Source organism: Filicampus tigris, chromosome 1, assembly GCF_054856515.1.
Source record: "Filicampus tigris isolate MCC_2025a chromosome 1, RoL_Ftig_1.0, whole genome shotgun sequence".
Lineage (NCBI taxonomy): Eukaryota > Metazoa > Chordata > Actinopteri > Syngnathiformes > Syngnathidae > Filicampus > Filicampus tigris.
The window spans coordinates 13,610,319-13,630,759 of record NC_141217.1 but is presented as its reverse complement, the minus strand read 5'-3'; the positions used below and the strand labels follow the sequence as shown (position 1 = coordinate 13,630,759).

Sequence of the window (20,441 nt, the reverse complement as noted above, 5' to 3'; positions counted from 1 at the left end):
AGGTGGGCATTCCATCTGACTGAGGGACCAGCCCGTCTATCCGTCAGTGACGGACGCCCGTTTTGCTGACATTAGACGATAGATGGGAAACTTAAAAAAAAATCGACGGATTAAGCATAGTGGATTTTCGTCCGTCTGTGTAAACATTACTACCGGTAATCTGATCAATTCCAAGCAGACCTTCATTATTGACGGGCGACCGTTTTGCTGAAGAGAGACGTAAATGTGACACAGACTGCATTGACTCTATATGTACAACAGGTGGCGGTATGCACCAAAGAGAGAATCATTAGTTTCTCAGGCTGACCCTCCACTATCCAAACCGCTTCTCTAAGAGGTAATATAGTACTAGTAGCTTTGAATACAGAGAGAGTTTTACAGAGAAGTTCTTGTGAGTTAAGTTTAACATTTCTATTTTTATTTTTGTAGTGGGATTAGGAGGTTGTGAAATTGTATTTTTCAGGCCCACACTCCATTTCACAAGGTGGCAATCAGTTGTTAGCCAATCGCTAAAAGACAGAAAAAGAAGACGAAGGTGATGAAGAAGAAGAATTTGGACGAAAATGTTCATTTATTGTAATTTATGCTTTATTTCGGTTTACAAGGACTACTAGCATTTTAATCCACCAGGACTGTACCTTTGGCAACAATGTGACACGGGATTCTGGTTAAGGTAAGAAAAACTTTACCATTTTAATCAAATGGGTTCAGATAATGGATGGATGGATGGATGGATTTTTCATCTGATGGGCCTTTTTTTTCCCGGATTGACAATCGACAGACTGGTGGACCTTTGATGTTTACTGACGGAAGCGCAGTTAAAATAACATGACGGACTGACCGAAAGATGATTTTTACAGATTTTTAACGGATTTTTAATGGGATCTGCCGAACGTCTGACGACAGTTTGGCTAACATTTACATCCTGGAACAAACCCTGACATGAATGTGCATTTTTCGACCTTCACCAACAGTCGGAAATGTTCACCCCTAATTTGGGAAAGTAGCTTTAGAGTTGGGGATTGGGGGGTCTATATGTGATGGCCGGGGCCCATGAGTAGGTAAAGGCGGCCCGGCCTGTGCAGGATTGCCCATTTCTGGAATATCAACAAACTCCCAAACGGGTCAAAATGAGTGTTCCTCATACTTTTTATGTAGATGTAGGTTGGTGTGTATATGCATGTGTATATACACATGTTACTGCGTATATTTACATAGGTTTGATCCTAAATGTTTGCCGTCAATGTTATACATTAATGGCCACCCGTCCCTGTGTGACCTATATCTTTGCTGCTGTAACAATGAAAATTTCCCCACTGTGGGATCAATAAAGGCATTCTTATCTTATCTTATCTTAATTGAGGAGGAGTTTATATTGCATTTGCATCTTTAATAGCACAAAAGAGGATTTTGTTGGAGTGAAAATCATAAATTGAGTTCAAATTTAAAAATCTCTCCTAACTCCACAATGATGATCAATTGCCTATAAAAATATGGTGATATTATAATAAATGTAACAATAAGGGTTTCAGCTAACAGTGATAAGGCAGTTCCAATCAGTGCAACATTTTGCAGTGCACTTACATTGTGAAATAAAACAACATGTTAAAAACAAAGGGTTTTTGCTGTTTGACTACCCTTCTATGAATAAAGAAATGCATGTTAAAAGGGTGGTGGTGGTGGTGGTGGTAACACTGAAACATTGTTATGCTCAGAAAAATTCCGTTTATTGAAAAGATAGGCTATCCATCACAAATAAGCTTAACTAATGGCAATCATTAAAAAGGGAATTACTCTGTCATGAACATTGAGGGATACCGCAGTTATTATCTTAAAGTTAGCATGATTGAGGAATAGTATTATGATAGAAGATATGATGGTAAAATGGATGATTAATGGCAATCATTTTTGTCCACGGGTCTGATGCAAACAAATGGGTTTTCATCGGTGCACTCATCATCATCCCACAGTGAGTCTGCAAGAAAACACATAAACAAGGTTTAATTAAGTGTGCCACTTCTACAAAAGGAAACATGCGTACTTGTATTAAATAACATCATGACATCTTATGAAACATCCAGATACACGTTCTTCTCTTTCCGAAATATTCTTAAGCATACAAACCATCTGCTTCGATCTCCACACAGTCTTCATTTCCACCGTCGTTGTCAGGTTGGCCAGTGCCAAAGTTTCTGAAATTAACGATTTCGCCATCGGTCCAAACGAATTCGTCCTCCTGTAAGGCAAAGTCACATTTTAGTCACGAATTACATAAAGACTGAGCCAGCAGTGTGGAGCATGTGAGACATATGTTTGGTAATAATTGAGAGTGTTATGATTTCTGAATAGATTCAATATCAGTTTCGGTCTTTGCTGTAAATAATTAGAATGTGTCAACGTCTTGCTGGAGCGACAGGATATGTTCCGGGGCACCAGATTCTTCTCGCATGAAGTCGTAAAAAGCAATGATGAAAACACAACTCTACACTCCATTCCTTTAAGTTACTCAAGATTGAGTCTGGAGCACACATTCATTTTCTTTGTGGCAAAACCACTTCGAGTAAACACAATCAACTGGGTTTAATCAGAACTTTTGCACTGGTCAATTTCTCACCAAAATTGCATCATGGAGTCCAATCCAGGTGTCTACGACAGCACCGGCCCCCTCCCGAATCAGCTCAACAACGAGTGCATGTTCTCTGCGACTGTTGATGGAGACCAGATTTCCGCCAAAAAGGTTGCAGACGCTCTGAAGGGGGGAATGATCAAGCAAATGTCCAGTATTTAAACCGTTGCGCTGGCTTCATTAGCTCATGAATGTAGATGTTAACAGGCATTCTAAGAGCAGAAAACTGTATACAGAATTACGGTACTGTGTCAAAGTCTTCCCCACCTCTGCATCTGGAAAGGTCCTGGGAAACTTTTCGAAGTGGTAACAGTACTTGTCCAACTGAGTCCAGCCTTTTGGACAGTCATGACCTGCAACACAGTTGTTGGGCATCAAATGATTCTGCACTAATGTTAGAAGTAGGGGCAGCATTTACAGTAAATACAGTGACCTACCTTTTGTCTGGCTGGACCTCTGTGAAGGCCATGAAGAAGAAGAGCACAATGTTCATGTCAGGGAGCAAAACGCAAAACCATCAAGAAGAGTCGTTGAGTCATATTTGGACTTACAGCTTGGGTCAGTGCAATGATCCCACACAGAACGACCAACAGGTGAAGACGAGCCATCTCTGCAATGATACGACGACAATTTATTAATGTTTTCGACCGGTTTGGGGTTGTGAGGTTCACAACTGACCATGTGTAAGAATTATATACATGTGATTGGGGGGGGGGGGGAAGTATAGATGTAAAATTGAGTAAGCTTACCTTTGCAGTCTTGATGCTTGAATGCCAAGGATGGCCACCAGCAAACATTTTATACTGTCGGTTGACAGTCTTGGAATGCTGTACCCCATGTCACATGACACGTCAGACAAGTTCAGTACGTTTAAGTCAGCCCATGATTTATCACACGAGAGACAATATTTGCTCAGTCAACTGGGGAAAAATATTATATGCATTTTCTATATCGCTTATCCTGTTCAGTGTTATGGAGTCCATCCCAGCTCACATCGGGCAAAAAGTAAGCTTAACCCTGGACTGGTTGCTAGTTTACCACAAGGCACACGCAGAGAAAGACAACCAATTAGTCACCTTTCACACAGTCACCGAGTGGGAATTGAACCCACGCTGCCTGGGCAGAAGGCGGGTGAGTGAACCGCGACAGCATTGGTGGCTTTTAAATCCATCCATCCATCCATTATCTGTACCGCTTCTCCTCACAAGGGTCGCGGGGCGTGCTGGAGCCTATCCCAGCTGTCTTTGGGCAGTAGGCGGGGGACACCCTGAACTGGTTGCCAGCCAATCGCAGGGCACACAGAGACAAACATCCGCACTCACAATCACACCTAGGGGCAATTTAGACAGTCCAATCAACTTACCATGCATGTTTTTGGAATGTGGGAGGAAACCGGAGTGCCCGGAGAAAACCCACGCAGGCACGGGGAGAACATGCAAACTCCACACAGGGAGGCCGGAGCCGGGATCGAACCCACGACCTCTGAACTGTGAGGCGGACGTGCTAACCAGTCGACCGCCGTGCCGCCCATATTATATATTATAAAGATATATTGTGTGTCGAGGAGACCAAGTGGACAGGCAGTAAAAAATGTAATGTAAAAAAATGTATATATGGAACGTAATGAGTGATGAAATATAATGCTACAATGGTCACTGTACTTATTGGCTTGTTTGAGCTGGTGAGTTCAGTGTGTACGTAAGCACGCGCAAAAAAATATTTGGCCCGTTTTCAATTTCACACCCAAACGTCCAATCACAAGAAACATTTCAAACATCTTTGACAAACTTGTCTTGGAACAAAGGGAGGGATGGGCAGTGATGCTTACTTAACGCAAGTATATAATTAGTTCTGCACGTATGTTTTGACAGCACAGGTGATTTGGAGTATTTGCATATTAACACGCGCTACCTCAATTCAGTATTGAGCATTTCTGACCCTTTAGGACCAAAGACAACTACCGTCGTCGTATTGTGCATTTCATTTGTGTTACAGCGATTCCTCACTTTTCGCTGGGGATACCTTCCACACATAGCTGCGAAAGGCGGAAATCTACATAATGAAGTGATGTAATGTGGTACTATCTGGGCGGGAACCTTGTCAAAGGAACTCTAGGCTGAGTGTGGGAAAGACCATGCAAGACAACATATTTCTAATCATTTTGCACCTCACACATGCTTCAAACATTCAACTTTTCTCATTTACACCTACCCAATTTCCACAAATTCAAGTCATTCAACAGAGACTAGCGGCGGCCATCTTGGGCAGGGACATTAGCTAGACTGGTCAATGGTCATTTTACTTATGGGCTTGCTTGGCCTGTTGGTTTCAAATATTTGTATTTTGATCCAATTTCACACCCAAACATCCATCCATTATCTATACCGCTTATCCTCACAAGGGTCGCGGGGCGTGCTGGAGCCTATCCCAGCTGTCTTCGGGCAGTAACGGGGGGACACCCTGAATTGGTTGCCAGCCAATTGCAGGGCATACAAAGACAAACAAACAACCACACTCACAATCACATCTAGGGGCAATTTAGAGTCTCCAATCAACCTACCATGCATGTTTTTAGAATGTGGAAGGAAACCGGAGTACACCCTCGGCTTGTCACGCTACTAGAATTTCAACTTCGATACCGATACCCAGTTCAGTATCGATACTTGATACCATTTCGATATCATATGGAACAAATTAAAGCACAGGCTTTTTTTTTTTTTTTTTTTTTTTACTGTTGAACTTTTTTATCGCCAAAAACTTAAATTATCATTAATACAATTTTTTTTTTAATAGGTATTGCAAAAAAATAGTACAACTTCAGTATTTACCTTGGACAACCCCTGTACAGTCAATGCCTGGAACCAATGACACATTTTAAGTTGTCTGAGCCTGGGGTAGTGCAAAACAAAGGAAGAAGTAGTTCAAAGAGCAAAACACACACGAAAAAAACCATTTCAATTGTCTGAACTAGTGCAAAGAAATAACCATACTGTGCAACACCAATGGCACATCCTTTTCAAGTTGAGGTAATGAAAAAGAATAACACCCACCACTTACAGTAACATAAATTGACAACAAAATCTGTAAGTTGTCTGAGTATCTAGACCAACATGTTTATCTATTAAGGCAAACCAACAAGTCACAGCCCGGCCCGAGCAGGACCAGCAGGCCCGGCCCGAGCAGGATCAGCGACCCCGCGATGGGCGACCACTGCCACCGCGGCGGCTGCTGGGGAGGTCCGTAGGAAGGGCCGGGCGCACGCTCAGAGAAGTACGAAGTGAGCGGAGGGGCCGACCGAAAGGACCACGGCAGCTAGAGTGGGGGCGAGCTTCCGTGCTATTCGCGACACAGCTTCGGCTGCAAATCATCTCGGTTCTCTCACTGGGGAGCCTCTGTCTCAGTGCCAGGACGGCAGTTCTTTGTCATCGTCATCAAGACCGTCGTCGTCGTCATCTCTTTTTTTTTTTAATCGGTCGTACTTTGTTTGTAGCTCATGCGCGCGGCTAACTAGGGAGTCGACGAGCAGTCTGCACTCGGCAGAGCAGGCAGGGAGGGGCGCACGGGGCAGGCTTCGGCAGTGTGTGCGGGAGCAGCAGACCATTAGGAGCAGACGTTGGCAAAGCGCTGTTGGTATCGAAGTCAGTGGTTTGGTATCGGTAATGTCGATGCCACAGCAAGCTAGTATTGTACCCGTTCAAAATGTTTAGTATCGAGTAAGTACCGAAGTATCGATATTTTTGACAAGCCTAGTACACCTAAACATAAACCATTTAAAGGAAATTTTCAACCATCCTTGACAAACTTGATTTAGTGTGAGCCACTGTGAGAGAACACTTTCACATAAGTATTCAATTAGTTCTGTAAACCATGGTGACGACTCATGTGTTCTTGTCCTTGCATGTGTTACTTGCGATTGCATAAAGAGGATAAGGACACACAGCACACCCCAGGTCTATCAATGGCGTATTTACGCTTTTTTCACCCTTTAGGAACAAAAGACTTTGATTTGGATGACTGGTGTTGTGCATTGGAGTTTCAGTGAACATTCATTGATCATGTGGTAGACAGAAGTTTTGAGACCCAGTTGCGATCGGTGAAAATCCACTATATAGACCAGGGGTTGGCAAATTAAAGCAACACTGTGTCATATGTCCGTTTTTGTTGATTATGGCGGCGCAATGTGAACAAAAGCGGTAGTGTTTTGACAAAAGTCAACCACATTTCCCATGCACGCCAGCGTGTCGTGAAAATGGGATCAAAATGAAAATATTTTTAACTTTACTGACCATACCTTAAATGTTAATGATGATCAATTGTCAATAAAGATAAATTGGTCGTGATGATTGGTCGTTACTTAAGCGCTGAGCAACGGTGATGTCACTTTCAGTCGACAGCAAGTGACAAACTGGCTGCCCCCTGAGATGGATAATAACAGGTGGATATTGCTGCTTAATTAATTCATATTGCACAAACACAATACTGACCAGAATATTGGACCAGTGAGGCGGCATACAACATATTATTGCAAAGAAAATTTGGGGCGTTGACTTTCCCTTTAAAATTGGTGAGAGGGTGGTATAATAACACTCAAACATATATGCTCGGAAAAATTCATTTTATTGAAAAGATAGTCTACCCATCAAAATCAGATGAACTGATGGCAATCATTAGCATGTGAATGACCCTGTCATGAATATTGAAGGATACCGCAGTTATGATCTCAAAGTTAGCATGATTCAGGAATGGTATTATTATAGAAGATATGATGGTAAAATGGATGATTAATGGCAATCTTTTTTGTCCACGGGTCTGATGCAAACAAATGGGTTTTCATCGGTGCACTCATCATCATCCCACAGTGAGTCTGCAAGAAAACACATAAACAAGGTTTAATTAAGTGTGCCATTTCTACAAAAGGAAACATGCGTACTTGTATTAAATAACATCATTATATGTTAAAGCAATATGAAAAGACATCTTATGAAACATCCAGATACACGTTCTTCTCTTTCCGAAATATTCTTAAGCATACAAACCATCTGCTTCGATCTCCACACAGTCTTCATTTCCACCGTCGTTGTCAGGCTGGTCAGTGCCAAAGTTTCTGAAATTAACGATTTCGCCATCGGTCCAAACGAATTCGCCCTCCTGTAAGGCAAAGTCACATTTTAGTCACGAATTACATAAAGACTGAGCCAGCAGTGTGGAGCATGTGAGACATATGTTTGGTAATAATTGAGAGTGTTATGATTTCTGAATAGATTCAATGTCAATTTCAGTCTTTGCTGTAAATAATTAAAATGTGTCAATGTTTTGGTGGAGCTACAGGACATGTTCCAGGGCACCAGGTTCCTCTCGCATGAAGTCGTAAAAAGCAATGATGAAAACACAACTCTACACTCCCTTCCTTTGAGTTACTCAAGATTGAGTCTGGAGCACACATTCATTTTCTTTGTGGCAAAACCACTTTGAGTAAACACAATCAACTGGGTTTAATCAGAACTTTTGCACTGGTCAATTTCTCACCACAATTGTATCATGGAGTCCAATCCAGGTGTCTACGACAGCACCGGCCCCCTCCCGAATCAGCTCAACAACGAGTGCATGTTCTCTGCGACTGTTGATGGAGACCAGATTCCCGCCCAGAATGTTGCAGACTCTCTGATGGGGGAGGAAAAAAAGCTAAGCAAAGTATTTTCAACGGTTGCACTTTATGAGCTAATGAACGTACCTAGACATTGTCAGGCATTCTAGTAGCAGTAAACTGTATGCACAACTTCTGTGTGAACGTCTTCCATACCTCTGCATCTAGAAAGGCCCTGGGATAATCTTCGAAGATGTAACAGTACTTCTCCAACCGAGTCCAACCTTTAGGACAGCCAAGTTCTGCAACACAGTTGTTGGGCATCAAGTGATTCTGCTGCAATGTTAAATGAGCAGGACATGATCACAGCTACCTACCGTCTTTTTTGTCATTGGACCTCTGTGAAAATGACAACGTAGAAGGGTGCAATGGTCAGGTCAGAGAGCAAAACACAAAACTATCAAGAAGAGTCGTTGAGTCATATTTGGACTTACAGCTTGGGTCAGTGCAATGATTCCACACAGAACGAACAACAGGTGAGCCATCTGTGCAATGATTGAATGACACTTTATTATTGTTTTCTACTGGTATATATATATATATATATATATATATATATATATATATATATATATATATGTGAGTGGGTGGTGGAAAGAAGTAGGATATAAAATTGAGTGAAGTTACCTTTGCAGTCTGCTTGAATGCTAATGATGGCCACCAGCAAACATTTTGTACTTTGGGTTGACAGTCTTGGAATGACGCAGGCTGTCACATGACACGTCAGACAAGTTCAATATGTAAGTTCAGTAAGTTAGGTTGTACAAACCCTATTTGCTCAATTAGCTGGGGAGAACAAAAGCCGTCCGTCCATCCACTATCGAAATCACTTACCTTGTTCTGGGTCATGGGGAGCTGGAGCCCATCCAGCTGGACATCGGCCAAAATGCAGACATAACCTTGATTGGTTGCCACGTGTCAACCACACGGAACATACAGAGCCAGACAACTATTTACTGAACTGAATTCACATTGCCCGCACGGAAGTCGGATGAACGAACCACTACAAAATTAGTAGCTCTAACAACTACAACTCAAATGATGAAAATACAGAGCATTGATGAAATTGTCGACTAATGACTAGAATTGTCATTGCGCTCAAGGGCTATTTTGAGCTGGTGAGTCAAATGTTGTCCTGAAAGGAGAAGTCAACCCAAACATATTTTTTTCAAGAATATGTTTTCTATGCAGGCCCAATGTGGTAATATGGAATATGAGTTAAGCAGCAAAATCCACTCGTTTTTAGCCATCTCAGGGGGCGGCCATTTTGTCACTTCTGTCGACTGAAAATGACATCACAGATGCTTAGGTCTCAAATAATGACCTGAGCTTCAGAAAAACCGGTGAGCTGTGAATGGCCGTTACCTGTCCCCTGAGCAACTGTGATGTCATTTACAGTCGAACAAAACCGGCTGACAGTTGTCGGTCGCAAAAGAAGTACAAGTTCTGAAGTATTTTTTCTGTCTGACGAAGAGTGTTTTTTTCCAACGCCGAACACAGGACACGCTAGATAAAGCATGAAAAAAATCCTGTCCATTTGATACATTCGACAAAGTAATCGATTTTCCAAAGTGAGATCCTGGCGAGCGACAACCCGGAAGTGTAGCGTCATGTCAAGACAACAGCGGCAGTGCGCAACATATGCATATTTATATATCCTTTCACAATGGATCTGAAAAACTCTAGTAGTGAATGAGTTAAGTTTACTCAAACATATTTGCCTTGTTTCCAATTTCACACCCAAACAATTAACCAATCTAATTAATCAAGAAATGCAACCACCTCTGAGACACTTGCCTTAGGCCAAAATGTCGTGACAAACAACCTCTTCTACAACCCTATCACTACAACAACTCAAACGGCCATTGCCTCCCTGTCACCATCATGCCCGCCTTCCCGTGCAGTCATGTTGGCTTTCATGTCATCATAAGCTCCAGAAACATAAACTGGAAGACCCCCTGGAGTTAATTTCCATACAACTTCAAGCCTAGAAGCCTTCACCAAATAACTACCATTTTTCATTCACATCACAAACTGGTAAAAGCGGAATTTTCAAACAAGAAAAAAAATGTGGTCTTCTGTGGCTCCAGTTGAGGTATCGGTGCAGTCATCTGACTTTGCCGTGGGTTCACACCCCACTCGCTAGACCATAAATATGAGTGTGAATGATTGCGTTTGTGTCTAAAAATACATAAATAAATATTTATGTATAATAATAATAATAATAATAATAATAAATAAATAACATGACATAAATGGGACAGGGAGAGAAAACTTTATAAACAAATTAAAAAAACAGTGTGGTGGTAGCGTTTAGTCTTAAAAATGTGCTGAGGACAGAAGGGATTAAGTTTAAAGAGGAAATCAACCCAAATGTAATTTTTCAAAAATGTTTCCAGCACGCCCACTAGTTGAATCACGCCATTCTGATTAATATTGCGTTTGTGGAATACGGTTTGAACAGCAAAATCCACACCTTTTTAGCCATCTCAGGGGGCGGCCATTTTGTCACTTGCTGTCAAGTGAAAATGACATCACAACTGCTCAGTGAACGACCAATCACGGCTCAGCTTCAGAAATCAGGTCAGCTGTGATTGGTCGTTGTGAGCAGTTGTGATGTTATTTTCAGTCGACAGAAGTGACAAAATGGCCGCCCCCAGAGATGGCTAAAGACGAGTGGATTAACTCTTATTCCACAAACGCAATATTTATCAGAATGCCTTGTTTCAACTAGGGAGCTTGCATAGAACATATTCTTGAATAAAATATGTTTGGGTTGATTTCCCCTTTAAGTCTGTATTTCAGTTTTTAAGAGAAACAGGGTTGAGAAAGAGAATTTAGGTTTGTTTGTTTTTCTCCGAGTACTGTGCAATAGTCATACTACTACTCTGATTCACACTGCAGCACAGGTGGCGGTAATGCACCTCAAATGTCAGCTGCCACCCACCAATAGAAAAAAGAAGATGAATAAGCAGGAAGATTCCAAAATTTATCTCAGATTTGGCTGAGATATGGCCCACATTGCGGTACCAGATGTGGCCCACTAAAGAACCGTCATTCATCGAGGGGTGTGGGCCAAGTGCAAGCAAATTCGCTATCTGGGTGTCTTCTTTTTACAGTCCACCAATTTTATGCTTGAATGTTTTCAAGACCCTAGATTTAAACATATTGTATCTTATGGCCTTGACACCAGCACGTCTTCAGTGGTGAATGTGAGTGTCTGATCATTTTGCATTTTCTTTTCAGTTCATGGCTTCATTTGAAAAAATCCCAAAAGACATGGTAAATAGAGTGCAGTTGTGACCAGTGTGTACCCGTCTACCCAGAGGAATGACACACACGTCAATAAGGTGCGGAGGATCAGCAGCATTTTTATTTTATCCTTTGGGTTTCAACTTATAGACTGGCATGTCCCTCTTTGAACGGCCCGCCACCGCATATGGCGTAGACGCCCAACATCAGGTAGGTATGGGCGTAGCCTGTGGAAGTGTGGACACTCTTATTGTATGCCGGCATCACAGAGGGGAGGTGCGCCAGCCACCTTTGTTGTTGTTCCACTTACAGGGTACCCAAAAGGCTCAACAGGGTCTGGTTCAACCCTTCACACACCCCATTCCCCCGGGGGTGGTAAGGTGTGGTGCGGCTCTTCTTGCAGCCGTACAACTGGTACAGTTCCCCGATCGCAGTTGACTCGAAGTTTGCCCTTTGGTCGGAGAGGAGATCTTCAGGGCAACCAAACGACTGTAGAACATTGTCACAGCGGGCTCGTGCTGTTGTCAGAGTGGTTTGGCCTGCTGTGGGGACCTCCCAGGCATACTTGGTGAAGAAGTCCATTATGACCAATATGTTCTGGTATCAGTCTGTTGGTCTGCCCAGAGTCAGAAAATCCATGGACACCATGTGGAGAGGGGCCTTTTCCACAAGAGGGACCACACGGGCCTTGGCGTCTTGTCGAGTTTTGCGCGGGGTGCAGCGGGGGCAACGCTGTATAAACATGGTTACTGAAGCTTCCATCTGTGGCCATTAAAAATGACGCCGCATTAGGGACAAAGTCCGTTCTTGGCATCCAGGAGTGGCTGCACCTGGTTCTGGGGAACGACTATTTGGGAGACCATACAGCTGGTCAGCTGGTCTTGGATTAAACGGCATAATACACCTTCGTTCAAAGTCAAGCGCTCCCACTGCCCAAGTAGCCGCCTGACTGTCTGGCTCTGGTCTTCCTCCTGGCATTTCCTCCAATGGTTTGGGTCCCACCCCCAAGTAAAGGGGGCAGCGTCCTCGGTCGCTCCTGGAGCCTCCACAATCCCGACCAGAAGCCCGTCCTCACCCGATGGGAGTGCATCACTGGGGGGTTCGCCGCCTGCAGATGGGACTCTGGAGAATACATCTGCATTAGTATGTTGTCTGCCTGGATGGTACTGGATTTGATAGGCAAAATTCGCCAACTGAGCCACCGCTGCTCCCTCGCGCCCAGAATAGCGGTGCGCAGGTGCCAGTTGCCAGTGCCAGTTGTCGGTTGTTGTCGGTCACGACAGTAACTTTTGCCCCCTAGAGGTAATCTTTGAACTTTTCAGCTAATGCCCACTTCATAGCCAAGAGCTGAAGTTTGAAGGAGCTCTAGTTGGAATCATCCTGCTCGGCCGGGTGGAGGCTCCGGCTGGCATACGCAATGACTCTCTCTGCCCCATCCTGTTGCTGTGCCAGCACTGCTCCCAACCCAGTAGCTACTGGCAAGGTCCGGGACAGAGTACCATTAGAGCCATTTTGTCACTTCTGTTGAGTGAAAAAAAAACATCACAACTACCCACATAAGTGAAGAGGAGCAATGTGAATTAATTTGAAATCAGCACTCATACCCATGCAGGCAGAGCGGCGCACTTTGCGTCAGCTGCGAGTTAGCTCTTGAGTGACCGGGTTTGTTGTTGTACGTTTCTAAATGTCTTAATCTGGTTGTTGTCCATTAAATGGTATATGAAAATGAAATGAGTGAGTAACAAAAGTCACACAAATTAATCACAATTTTAGTCAAAGAGTATTTCATATTAAAGGGCATTAAGAGCATTATTTAATGTTAAACTAAAGATTTGAAAAATGGCATCCTCAATTGTTGTGGAGAAAAGTGAAACATAAGTAAAAATAAGGCTGTGCCAGAAGTTAAAAAATAATTCGTGTATTATGTTTCTATTATTACTTACACTTCTTTAGAATAACATATTTTCCCTTTTTTTTATTTTTTATTTGAAAATTTCTCTCAATGTTTGATATCGAATGCAAATGCCAATGTACTTAATGCAATTTATTGCCGGTGACAAATGTAAGGAATGAAACATCGGGATTAACTGTCAAAACGCTCAATGTTAAAATAAAAAGGGACAAAATAAAAACGTTGTTTGATCATTGAATAAAATCCCCCAAAAATAAAATAAGTAAATCAATCTCGTTCAACTGGAGACCTTGATGTTTCCCTACATTTATAGCGACCTGCTCGCGACCTGCGCGCTCCCTTCCACTGCCCTCCTCCCCTAATCCGTTGGTCCGCTTCCCCTCTTGTGTGTGGAGTGGCGCTGGCAGGTGGACCCCACCTCTGACAGACAGACTGGTCAATATCAACGTAACTACTATAGACTTTAAAAGCTGCAGACTTGTTCACATGACATCCAGTAGATGGCGACCTCGTCAAAGTCTGACAGCAGCAGGCAAGAAGGAGCGGCGGAATCTCTCCTTTGCACAGCGAGGGTGTAACAGTCTGTCACTGAAGGAGCTGTGGAGTGCTGTTAGGGTGCCCTGGAGGGGGTGGGCCGGGTCGTCCAGCATTGATGACAGCTTGGCCAACATCCTCCTGTCCCCCACTGAGTGCACGGAGTCCAAAAAAGTTACCTTTTTCAGCTCTCACAGAGCACCATTAGCTTATCTCTGGCATCGCTGAACACGTGCACCACTCTAAGGAATGTTATTGTCTGTCGGACCTCTACTATTTTTGTGCAATTAACTGACAGCAGTGCATGACCCTCATGTATTCCCTCTACAGTCTACACTTTTAAAAAATATAAATTGTATTTTCAAACATAGAGCGGCACGGTGATCGACTGGTTAGCACGTCCGCCTTACAGTTCAGAGGTGGTCGGTTCGATCCCGGCTCCGGCCTCCCCGTGTGGAGTTTGCATGTTCTCCCCGTGAATGCGTGGGTTTTCTCCGGGTACTCCGGTTTCCTCCCACATTCCAAAAACATGCATGGTACGTTGATTGGACACTCTAAATTTGCCCCAGGTGTGATTGTGCGTGCGGATGTTTGTTTGTCTCTGTGTGCCCTGAATTGGCTGGCAACCAATTCGGGGTGTCCCCCGCCTACTGCCCGAAGACAGCTGGGATGGGCTCCAGCTCACCCGCGACCCTTGTGAGGATAAGCAGTCCAGATAATGGATGGATGGATGTTCACACGTAATCCAGTAGGTGACGTCCTCGTCGAAGGAATATGTGCACTCACAGTTCAGAAGACGTTGCCGTGTAATGACGTTTGAACGAAAAAAAACTGTATTCCAACTCTTCCACGTTCTAGAGTTGATGTGAGCAATCTTCTGTCATCCAACTCCCTCGGATGTCCAAAGTCACTCCTGTGATGTAGCTCCCCCGTAGGCTACAAGGGTCCATATGCACCCACCCTACAGATTGAGTTCGTTGGTATTTGGTTATCCCTACTACAGGCATGCTACATCGGACAAATTAATTATATTGACATCAATTAAAGTGGTACAAAATATGGATTTCAGCTAAATATGTGATGTGAAACCACTTCAAGAACGGTATTGAAAATTAGGATTAGTGGAAATTAAACTGTATTGCATTCTTCCTTTTTTAAATATGTGGGCAAACCTGGTGTCATTGGAAAGGTCTAGTCTGAGGGCGGAGACAGAGCGAAACAGGAGGTTCACTGAGAAAAACCTGCTCTAGGTTAGTTTCAGAGAGTCTGTTACTTGTGATCTTAAATTACCTCTCTCTCTGAAACCGGCTAGAGTTACCCTCTTTCTCTGGTTTGAGTTACCTCCTTTCTTGAACTGGAAAAGTCACCATTTTTCTCTTTTCAGGGTTAGCAGACTCTGAGTTTTCACTGAACCTGCTTTGTGAAATGGACCCAAGTTATCCCATTAACTCCGGCAACATTTGTTTTGCAACAATTTTAAGAGCCTGACAGGACTCTACTGAGCCGTCTCCCCCCGCATTAGCATAGTTTTTTCTGCAACTCTTACAGAACACAGTTAAATGTTTTGGGGGAGGGAATCCTGAATATGTAACACCAGTACACAATTATTCTATACAGATTTCCGTGTTTTATTGGCAAATGCAGTTGTTCACTTACACGAACATATTTAAAGAGGTAATCAACCCAAACATATTTTTTTCAAGAATATGCTCCTAGCAGGCCCTCTGATTGATATTGCGTTTGTGGAATTTGAGTTAAGCAGCAAAATCCACCCCTTTTTAGCCATCTCAGGGGGCGGCCATTTTGCCATTTCTGTCGACTGAAAATGGAAGAACGACAATGGAGCCCCCCCATAAAAAAATCAGGAAGATGGATAACCAAAGAACATTTGAGTTTTTCTGTTTGCAATGGCACTCGAACCCTTGACTGTAGTTGTCATTTGTTTTGTGCTGCTAAGGGGTAGTCGATACTATACGTTGTTTTTTTTAACTTCTTTCTGCCCCCTTTCATTTCTTTTCTTTTAATGAATGAAAAAAAACTGCACCCTCTGACCCATGGAATGAAAGAAAAGAAGGCATGTGAGGTGAAGTAACTCATCATTTGAAAGCTATGGTGCACAACCAAACGACTGTGGACTTCAAATGAACTCAACTAATTAGTTTCTAAGGCAAACCATAGAACGAAATGAAAAAGTCAATGGCTAAAAGGCTTTTAATCAAATGGTAAACGTTCAAGGAGTTTGAGTATTTTTTTTTGTCATACCAACACACGTTTCCATACGATGTGATATGATATCCACAAATATGATGGCCGAGGTCCCAGGTTAGCCCAGTAGGTCCACTTGTAAAAATAAAGCTAGAACAACAAAATAAGATGAAATAAATACCATAAGGCAGATACTTATTCACCATTTCAATGAGCGCCAAGTTGCAAATGCAACAGGTGTGGATGCAGCAGAAAAGAAAAAAAAAAAGCAAGTGTCCTTAATTGCACATGATATTTAAAAGTTCTTTGAGGAAAAACAAAGCAAAACAAGAATGGTGAGAAGATGGTGGTGATTGGGGGTGTTATTGCTTTCCGTGCGACAGAGCATTACAATGTTTTTCTTAGGTTAAAAAAAATGGAAACATGATAAACATTTACTTCCTGCGGAACCACTAATCACTGATTAGTATTCAGCGATTTTTGCCCTAATGATTGACATACTGTCAGAGCAGGAAGGTGGGTTTGATGTTTGATCTGCAAGCGGTGTTGGAAGCGCACAAGTCCGCTGACGTCAAAGCTTCAAAATAGATACACAAAAGGAAGCTGAAAAGAAGACAAAACAACACTTTGTGCTTCACTTTTCCGGACTGGCAATTTCACACTACAACTCCTGCAAACATCAACCTGTTTCCTTTGGGTTTTCATCGTTTTATCATTTCGCTGGGAATATTGCAAGAGATCTGATTGCTGCTGTTTTTTTTGTTGGTTTTTTTGGGACTCCGCAATGTGTGCGGTTGCAACAGTTGTCGGCTTCACGAAACTGAATAAGTGGCATACCGGCCCATCAGCTGAAGCACGCTGCTGGGTGTGCCGTAATTATCAGCCTCCACCCAAATGCATTTTCTAAGGTGTGTTTTGCGCTGTGACGTTTGAGCAATTAACAGAAGTCAAGAGAAAATTTCCATTAACATGGGAGTGCCGCCCTGCCTCTTCAAACTCGTCAGCCGGTATGCTTGAGCCAATTGCTCTAACTCCGAATTGATTATTTTGAGCATTTCTCTGTGACCTCTTGAAGGGGTTCAGGCATTCAAGCAACACCTGACTTTGAGAAGTCATTTTTATCATACAGCGATTCATTCTCATCCACAAACATTTGACAAAAACAATGTTGAAAACAAACAAAGATTTCATGTACTGTATCCCAGGGACCCAGTTGAAGTTGTCGGGTTTATTTCCCACAAATGAATAACTTGCCATTTAGGGGGCTCAATATGCCTGAAAACTCATCCAAAAAAAAAGTCAAGCGTGTCCGTCCAGCATGACCGGAGGCGTGTATAGTTTGATTAGGTCCTGCAATGGAATTCACCCCAATTCATTGACAGATGACATGAAATGACCTACACAAACTCTTAATTTTATGCGCAACAACCCTTTTTTTCATCGAATGACAAAACGTGCGCAGCCGAAAATTGAGCATCGTAGCGGGAAAGTGACTTCTTGAAGTCTTTGTTCGGTGTCGCTTCAATGTTTTTACAAGCTCGCAAAGTTCAGAAAGGAATAATCAGACGGCTAGACGGAAAGAGGACAGTTGGCCCGAATGTGTGACGAGACATGGAAGCAGATTCATGAATATGCAAAAATGATTGAGCTGACTGCTGACTGTCTGAGCCCCGAAAAAGACAATTGAAATTTTCAGAAAAAAGAATAACAATCCAGACAGACATTCCAACAGGGCCTTTAACCTTCCTTCTGCTCGGGCACTTTTAGACTCCCAAGCCTCCCTCCCTTTGCTCGGCCAATGTGTTACTGAACAAGAGCATACTTTGAAAATGATGATGGCTCCATTAGTCTGGGATAGCGGCATACCAAACAACCATGTGCATGGGTGTGTCCCTAATTAAGGAAGTGAGGATCCATCCAAATGAAAATGCCAAGGTGTGTTTTCTACTTAATGAATAATGCTGACGTTACTCGGTTAGGCTGGTCTATTAAGCCGAGAGAACATTTCCTTGTATGCCGGTGCACCACCCTGCTTCTCATCTTGCGCCTTTTGTTTCACTCATTTCTCTTCCCAAAAATTGTCACCATTTCATTTTGGGAAAAAAATAGTACATTTAAGCTAAAGGAAAAAAAAAGCTTCAAATAATTTCTCCTTGGAGTGTTTCAAATCGGGGATGTCGCAAATACGAGTCAACTTGCCCTTTCCGACTCTTTTGTGGTTCAGGGCTCTGCAAACAAACTTGACTTGATTGAATGTCTCGATCGTCATTTCGACGTCATTTAAGGAGAATAGCTCAGATGCACATCATAGGAATTAAAAAAAAAGATGAAAAGTTTGTCGTTATGCTTGTTTGTTCAACCCCCCCCCAAAAAAACTGCGCAGCTAACTGAGATGAAGGCTTCTCAAAGTTTGTTGGAGAACTCGTCTGATGTGTCATGTGACAAGACGATGATTGCCATATTTAACATTCCAGGGCTGCGTCAACCCAGTGTATAAAAGCACTGATCCCTTGTCATTCTCAACATCAAGCATCACCACTGCAAAGGTAACTTCAAGCGGCTCATTACTGACTTTACTGACACATTTTCATACAACACCACGAGATCGATTTCCTATATGATCAGATTGCAAAGCTGCTGGCCAAACGCACCGATGAAAAACTTTCTTCTTCTGTCATTGCACAGATGGCATCTGCTCTTCGCTCCTTGCTCCTCCTTTGCGGGGTCTGTGGACTGTTGACGGGAACCGTAAGTCCACATTTCACCTTGTGACTTTCACAAATGTGTTTTTGCGATTGCGTTTGATCATCATCAGTGATTTGCCATCTTGCTTTTCTTATTCACAGTCAGCTCAAACATTGAAAGGTTAGTGGAAACGTCACACTTGCATTCCTTCCTCACCTTCCTTCCCCAGGTAGTCGGGCGGCGCCGGATTGAGTTGTTGCCTAAAAGCGCTCAAATTGTGTTGCAGGGTACTGTCCCAAAGGATGGATTCGTCTTAACAATCGTTGCTTCATCTACCAACATGATGAGAGAAGCTTCTCCGACGCAGAGGTTTGCGAGACTTTTGAACAGGAGCCGCGGCGTCGTTCAAAAGAGTTCACTGCTCATATGTGCACTTTTTAACATTTTTTTTTTTTTATGTCACATCAGAGCGTCTGCAACATTCTCGGCGGAAATCTGGCCTCCATCACCAGTAGCCTGGAAAACAAAGTCATTATCGAATTGATCCGGGAAGGTGCTGGGACTTTCACAGACACCTGGATTGGAGCCCATGATAGCATCCTGGTAAAGCCTTGATCAGTACAAAGGTTCTTCATCGATTGTGTTCGGTAGAAATGTTTTTGCCACAGAGACGATGAATGTGTCCTCCAGACTCAATCTTGTCACCGGCTTCAAAGAAAGTCGTCTTGAGTGAGAATCGGAAAGCACAGTGAGCTGGAACAAATCATGTGGCTCCACCTTGAGGTGGACACTCCTCAGATATCCGCTGATTTCGGATTTACACTTCATAAATTGGCTTTGCTTTCGGTAGAAATGCTAATCTTTACAATCGCATTCCAATCATCTGACTTGGTTATCCACGTTTCTCCTCCAAATATGATGTCAACTTTCACGATGATCATGCTGATAATGTTTCAACACAAAGTGGATTGCGTTGAGACAAACAAAAATCAGATGAAAACCCAAGCGGTCGTTGTCTTGTGACTCATCCAAATGGAACTTTTGTCTTCCAGGAGGGCGACTTTATCTGGACTGATGGCACTCATGGAGTTTTCACTGACTTTGAGACTGGCCAGCCAAATGAAGGTGTACCACCAGAGGACTGTGTGGACATCGACGACGGGAGTAAGAATGAATTCATTTCTTTGCTTCGTAGAAATTTCAAAGAAATTCAGTCTTTCAGAGGATTGAATGTCATATTTATTTGTTTTTTTCTTACAGGTGAACAGTGGCATGATGACAACTGTGCTGACCTCAGTCCATATGTTTGTGTCAAAAACGTGCATGTCAAGAAACACTAAATCGGTCCATCGTCTATTCTACCTTCTGGATGAGAATAAAATGCTTCAGGGATAACAATCTTCTTTCCAGGTCTATTCAGCTATTCCTTTTTAGTCTTCTTTTTCTTTTGCTTTTTCTGCACCATTTAGTTGTCATTGGTTGTGGTCAGTCAAGCTAAACCTTGAGGCTTATCACTAATAAATGAAGGAATCTGTTTCTGCAAAAGAAATGTGTTTGTGTGAATTTTTTTCTTCTTTTCCTCA

General features: G+C 42.8%; 3 protein-coding genes across 3 annotated transcripts; 1 reads left to right on the top strand and 2 right to left on the bottom strand.

Annotated features, from left to right (window-relative positions):
• Positions 1-1,702: 1,702 nt before the first annotated feature.
• LOC147152874 (galactose-specific lectin nattectin-like) lies at positions 1,703-3,431 on the bottom strand. Its single transcript, XM_086036242.1, has 7 exons — positions 3,376-3,431; positions 3,178-3,236; positions 3,064-3,082; positions 2,894-2,979; positions 2,615-2,749; positions 2,125-2,236; positions 1,703-1,975 (listed from the first exon to the last, which is right to left on the bottom strand). The coding sequence occupies exons 2-7, from the start codon at positions 3,232-3,234 to the stop codon at positions 1,893-1,895; spliced, it is 492 nt and encodes a 163-aa protein (XP_085892368.1). The 5' UTR covers positions 3,235-3,236; positions 3,376-3,431; the 3' UTR covers positions 1,703-1,892.
• A 3,791-nt stretch (positions 3,432-7,222) lies between these two features.
• On the bottom strand, positions 7,223-8,907 carry LOC147152873 (galactose-specific lectin nattectin-like). The gene is made up of 7 exons (XM_086036491.1): positions 8,898-8,907; positions 8,705-8,755; positions 8,588-8,609; positions 8,427-8,512; positions 8,153-8,287; positions 7,663-7,774; positions 7,223-7,490 (listed from the first exon to the last, which is right to left on the bottom strand). The coding sequence occupies exons 2-7, from the start codon at positions 8,753-8,755 to the stop codon at positions 7,408-7,410; spliced, it is 489 nt and encodes a 162-aa protein (XP_085892617.1). The 5' UTR covers positions 8,898-8,907; the 3' UTR covers positions 7,223-7,407.
• A 9,784-nt stretch (positions 8,908-18,691) lies between these two features.
• LOC147152872 (galactose-specific lectin nattectin-like) lies at positions 18,692-20,407 on the top strand. Its single transcript, XM_086036121.1, has 7 exons — positions 18,692-18,719; positions 18,859-18,921; positions 19,020-19,038; positions 19,145-19,227; positions 19,327-19,461; positions 19,911-20,022; positions 20,119-20,407. The coding sequence occupies exons 2-7, from the start codon at positions 18,859-18,861 to the stop codon at positions 20,196-20,198; spliced, it is 492 nt and encodes a 163-aa protein (XP_085892247.1). The 5' UTR covers positions 18,692-18,719; the 3' UTR covers positions 20,199-20,407.
• Positions 20,408-20,441: the final 34 nt, after the last annotated feature.

Excerpts from the sequence above, each read along its gene's own strand:
- LOC147152874 (XM_086036242.1), bottom strand. The coding sequence starts at position 3,234 with ATGGCTCGTCTTCACCTGTTGGTCGTTCTGTGTGGGATCATTGCACTG. Across the intron at positions 2,750-2,893 it reads GGACCTTTCCAGATGCAGAG|AGCGTCTGCAACCTTTTTGG; the intron begins GTGGGGAAGACT and ends TCCCCCCTTCAG. Across the intron at positions 2,237-2,614 it reads GACTCCATGATGCAATTTTG|GAGGACGAATTCGTTTGGAC; the intron begins GTGAGAAATTGA and ends TTTGCCTTACAG.
- LOC147152873 (XM_086036491.1), bottom strand. The coding sequence starts at position 8,755 with ATGGCTCACCTGTTGTTCGTTCTGTGTGGAATCATTGCACTGACCCAA. Across the intron at positions 8,610-8,704 it reads TCATTGCACTGACCCAAGCT|AGGTCCAATGACAAAAAAGA; the intron begins GTAAGTCCAAAT and ends TCATTTTCACAG. Across the intron at positions 7,491-7,662 it reads TGTGGAGATCGAAGCAGATG|ACTCACTGTGGGATGATGAT; the intron begins GTTTGTATGCTT and ends GTTTTCTTGCAG.
- LOC147152872 (XM_086036121.1), top strand. The coding sequence starts at position 18,859 with ATGGCATCTGCTCTTCGCTCCTTGCTCCTCCTTTGCGGGGTCTGTGGA. Across the intron at positions 19,462-19,910 it reads GAGCCCATGATAGCATCCTG|GAGGGCGACTTTATCTGGAC; the intron begins GTAAAGCCTTGA and ends TTTGTCTTCCAG. Across the intron at positions 20,023-20,118 it reads TGTGGACATCGACGACGGGA|GTGAACAGTGGCATGATGAC; the intron begins GTAAGAATGAAT and ends TTTTTCTTACAG.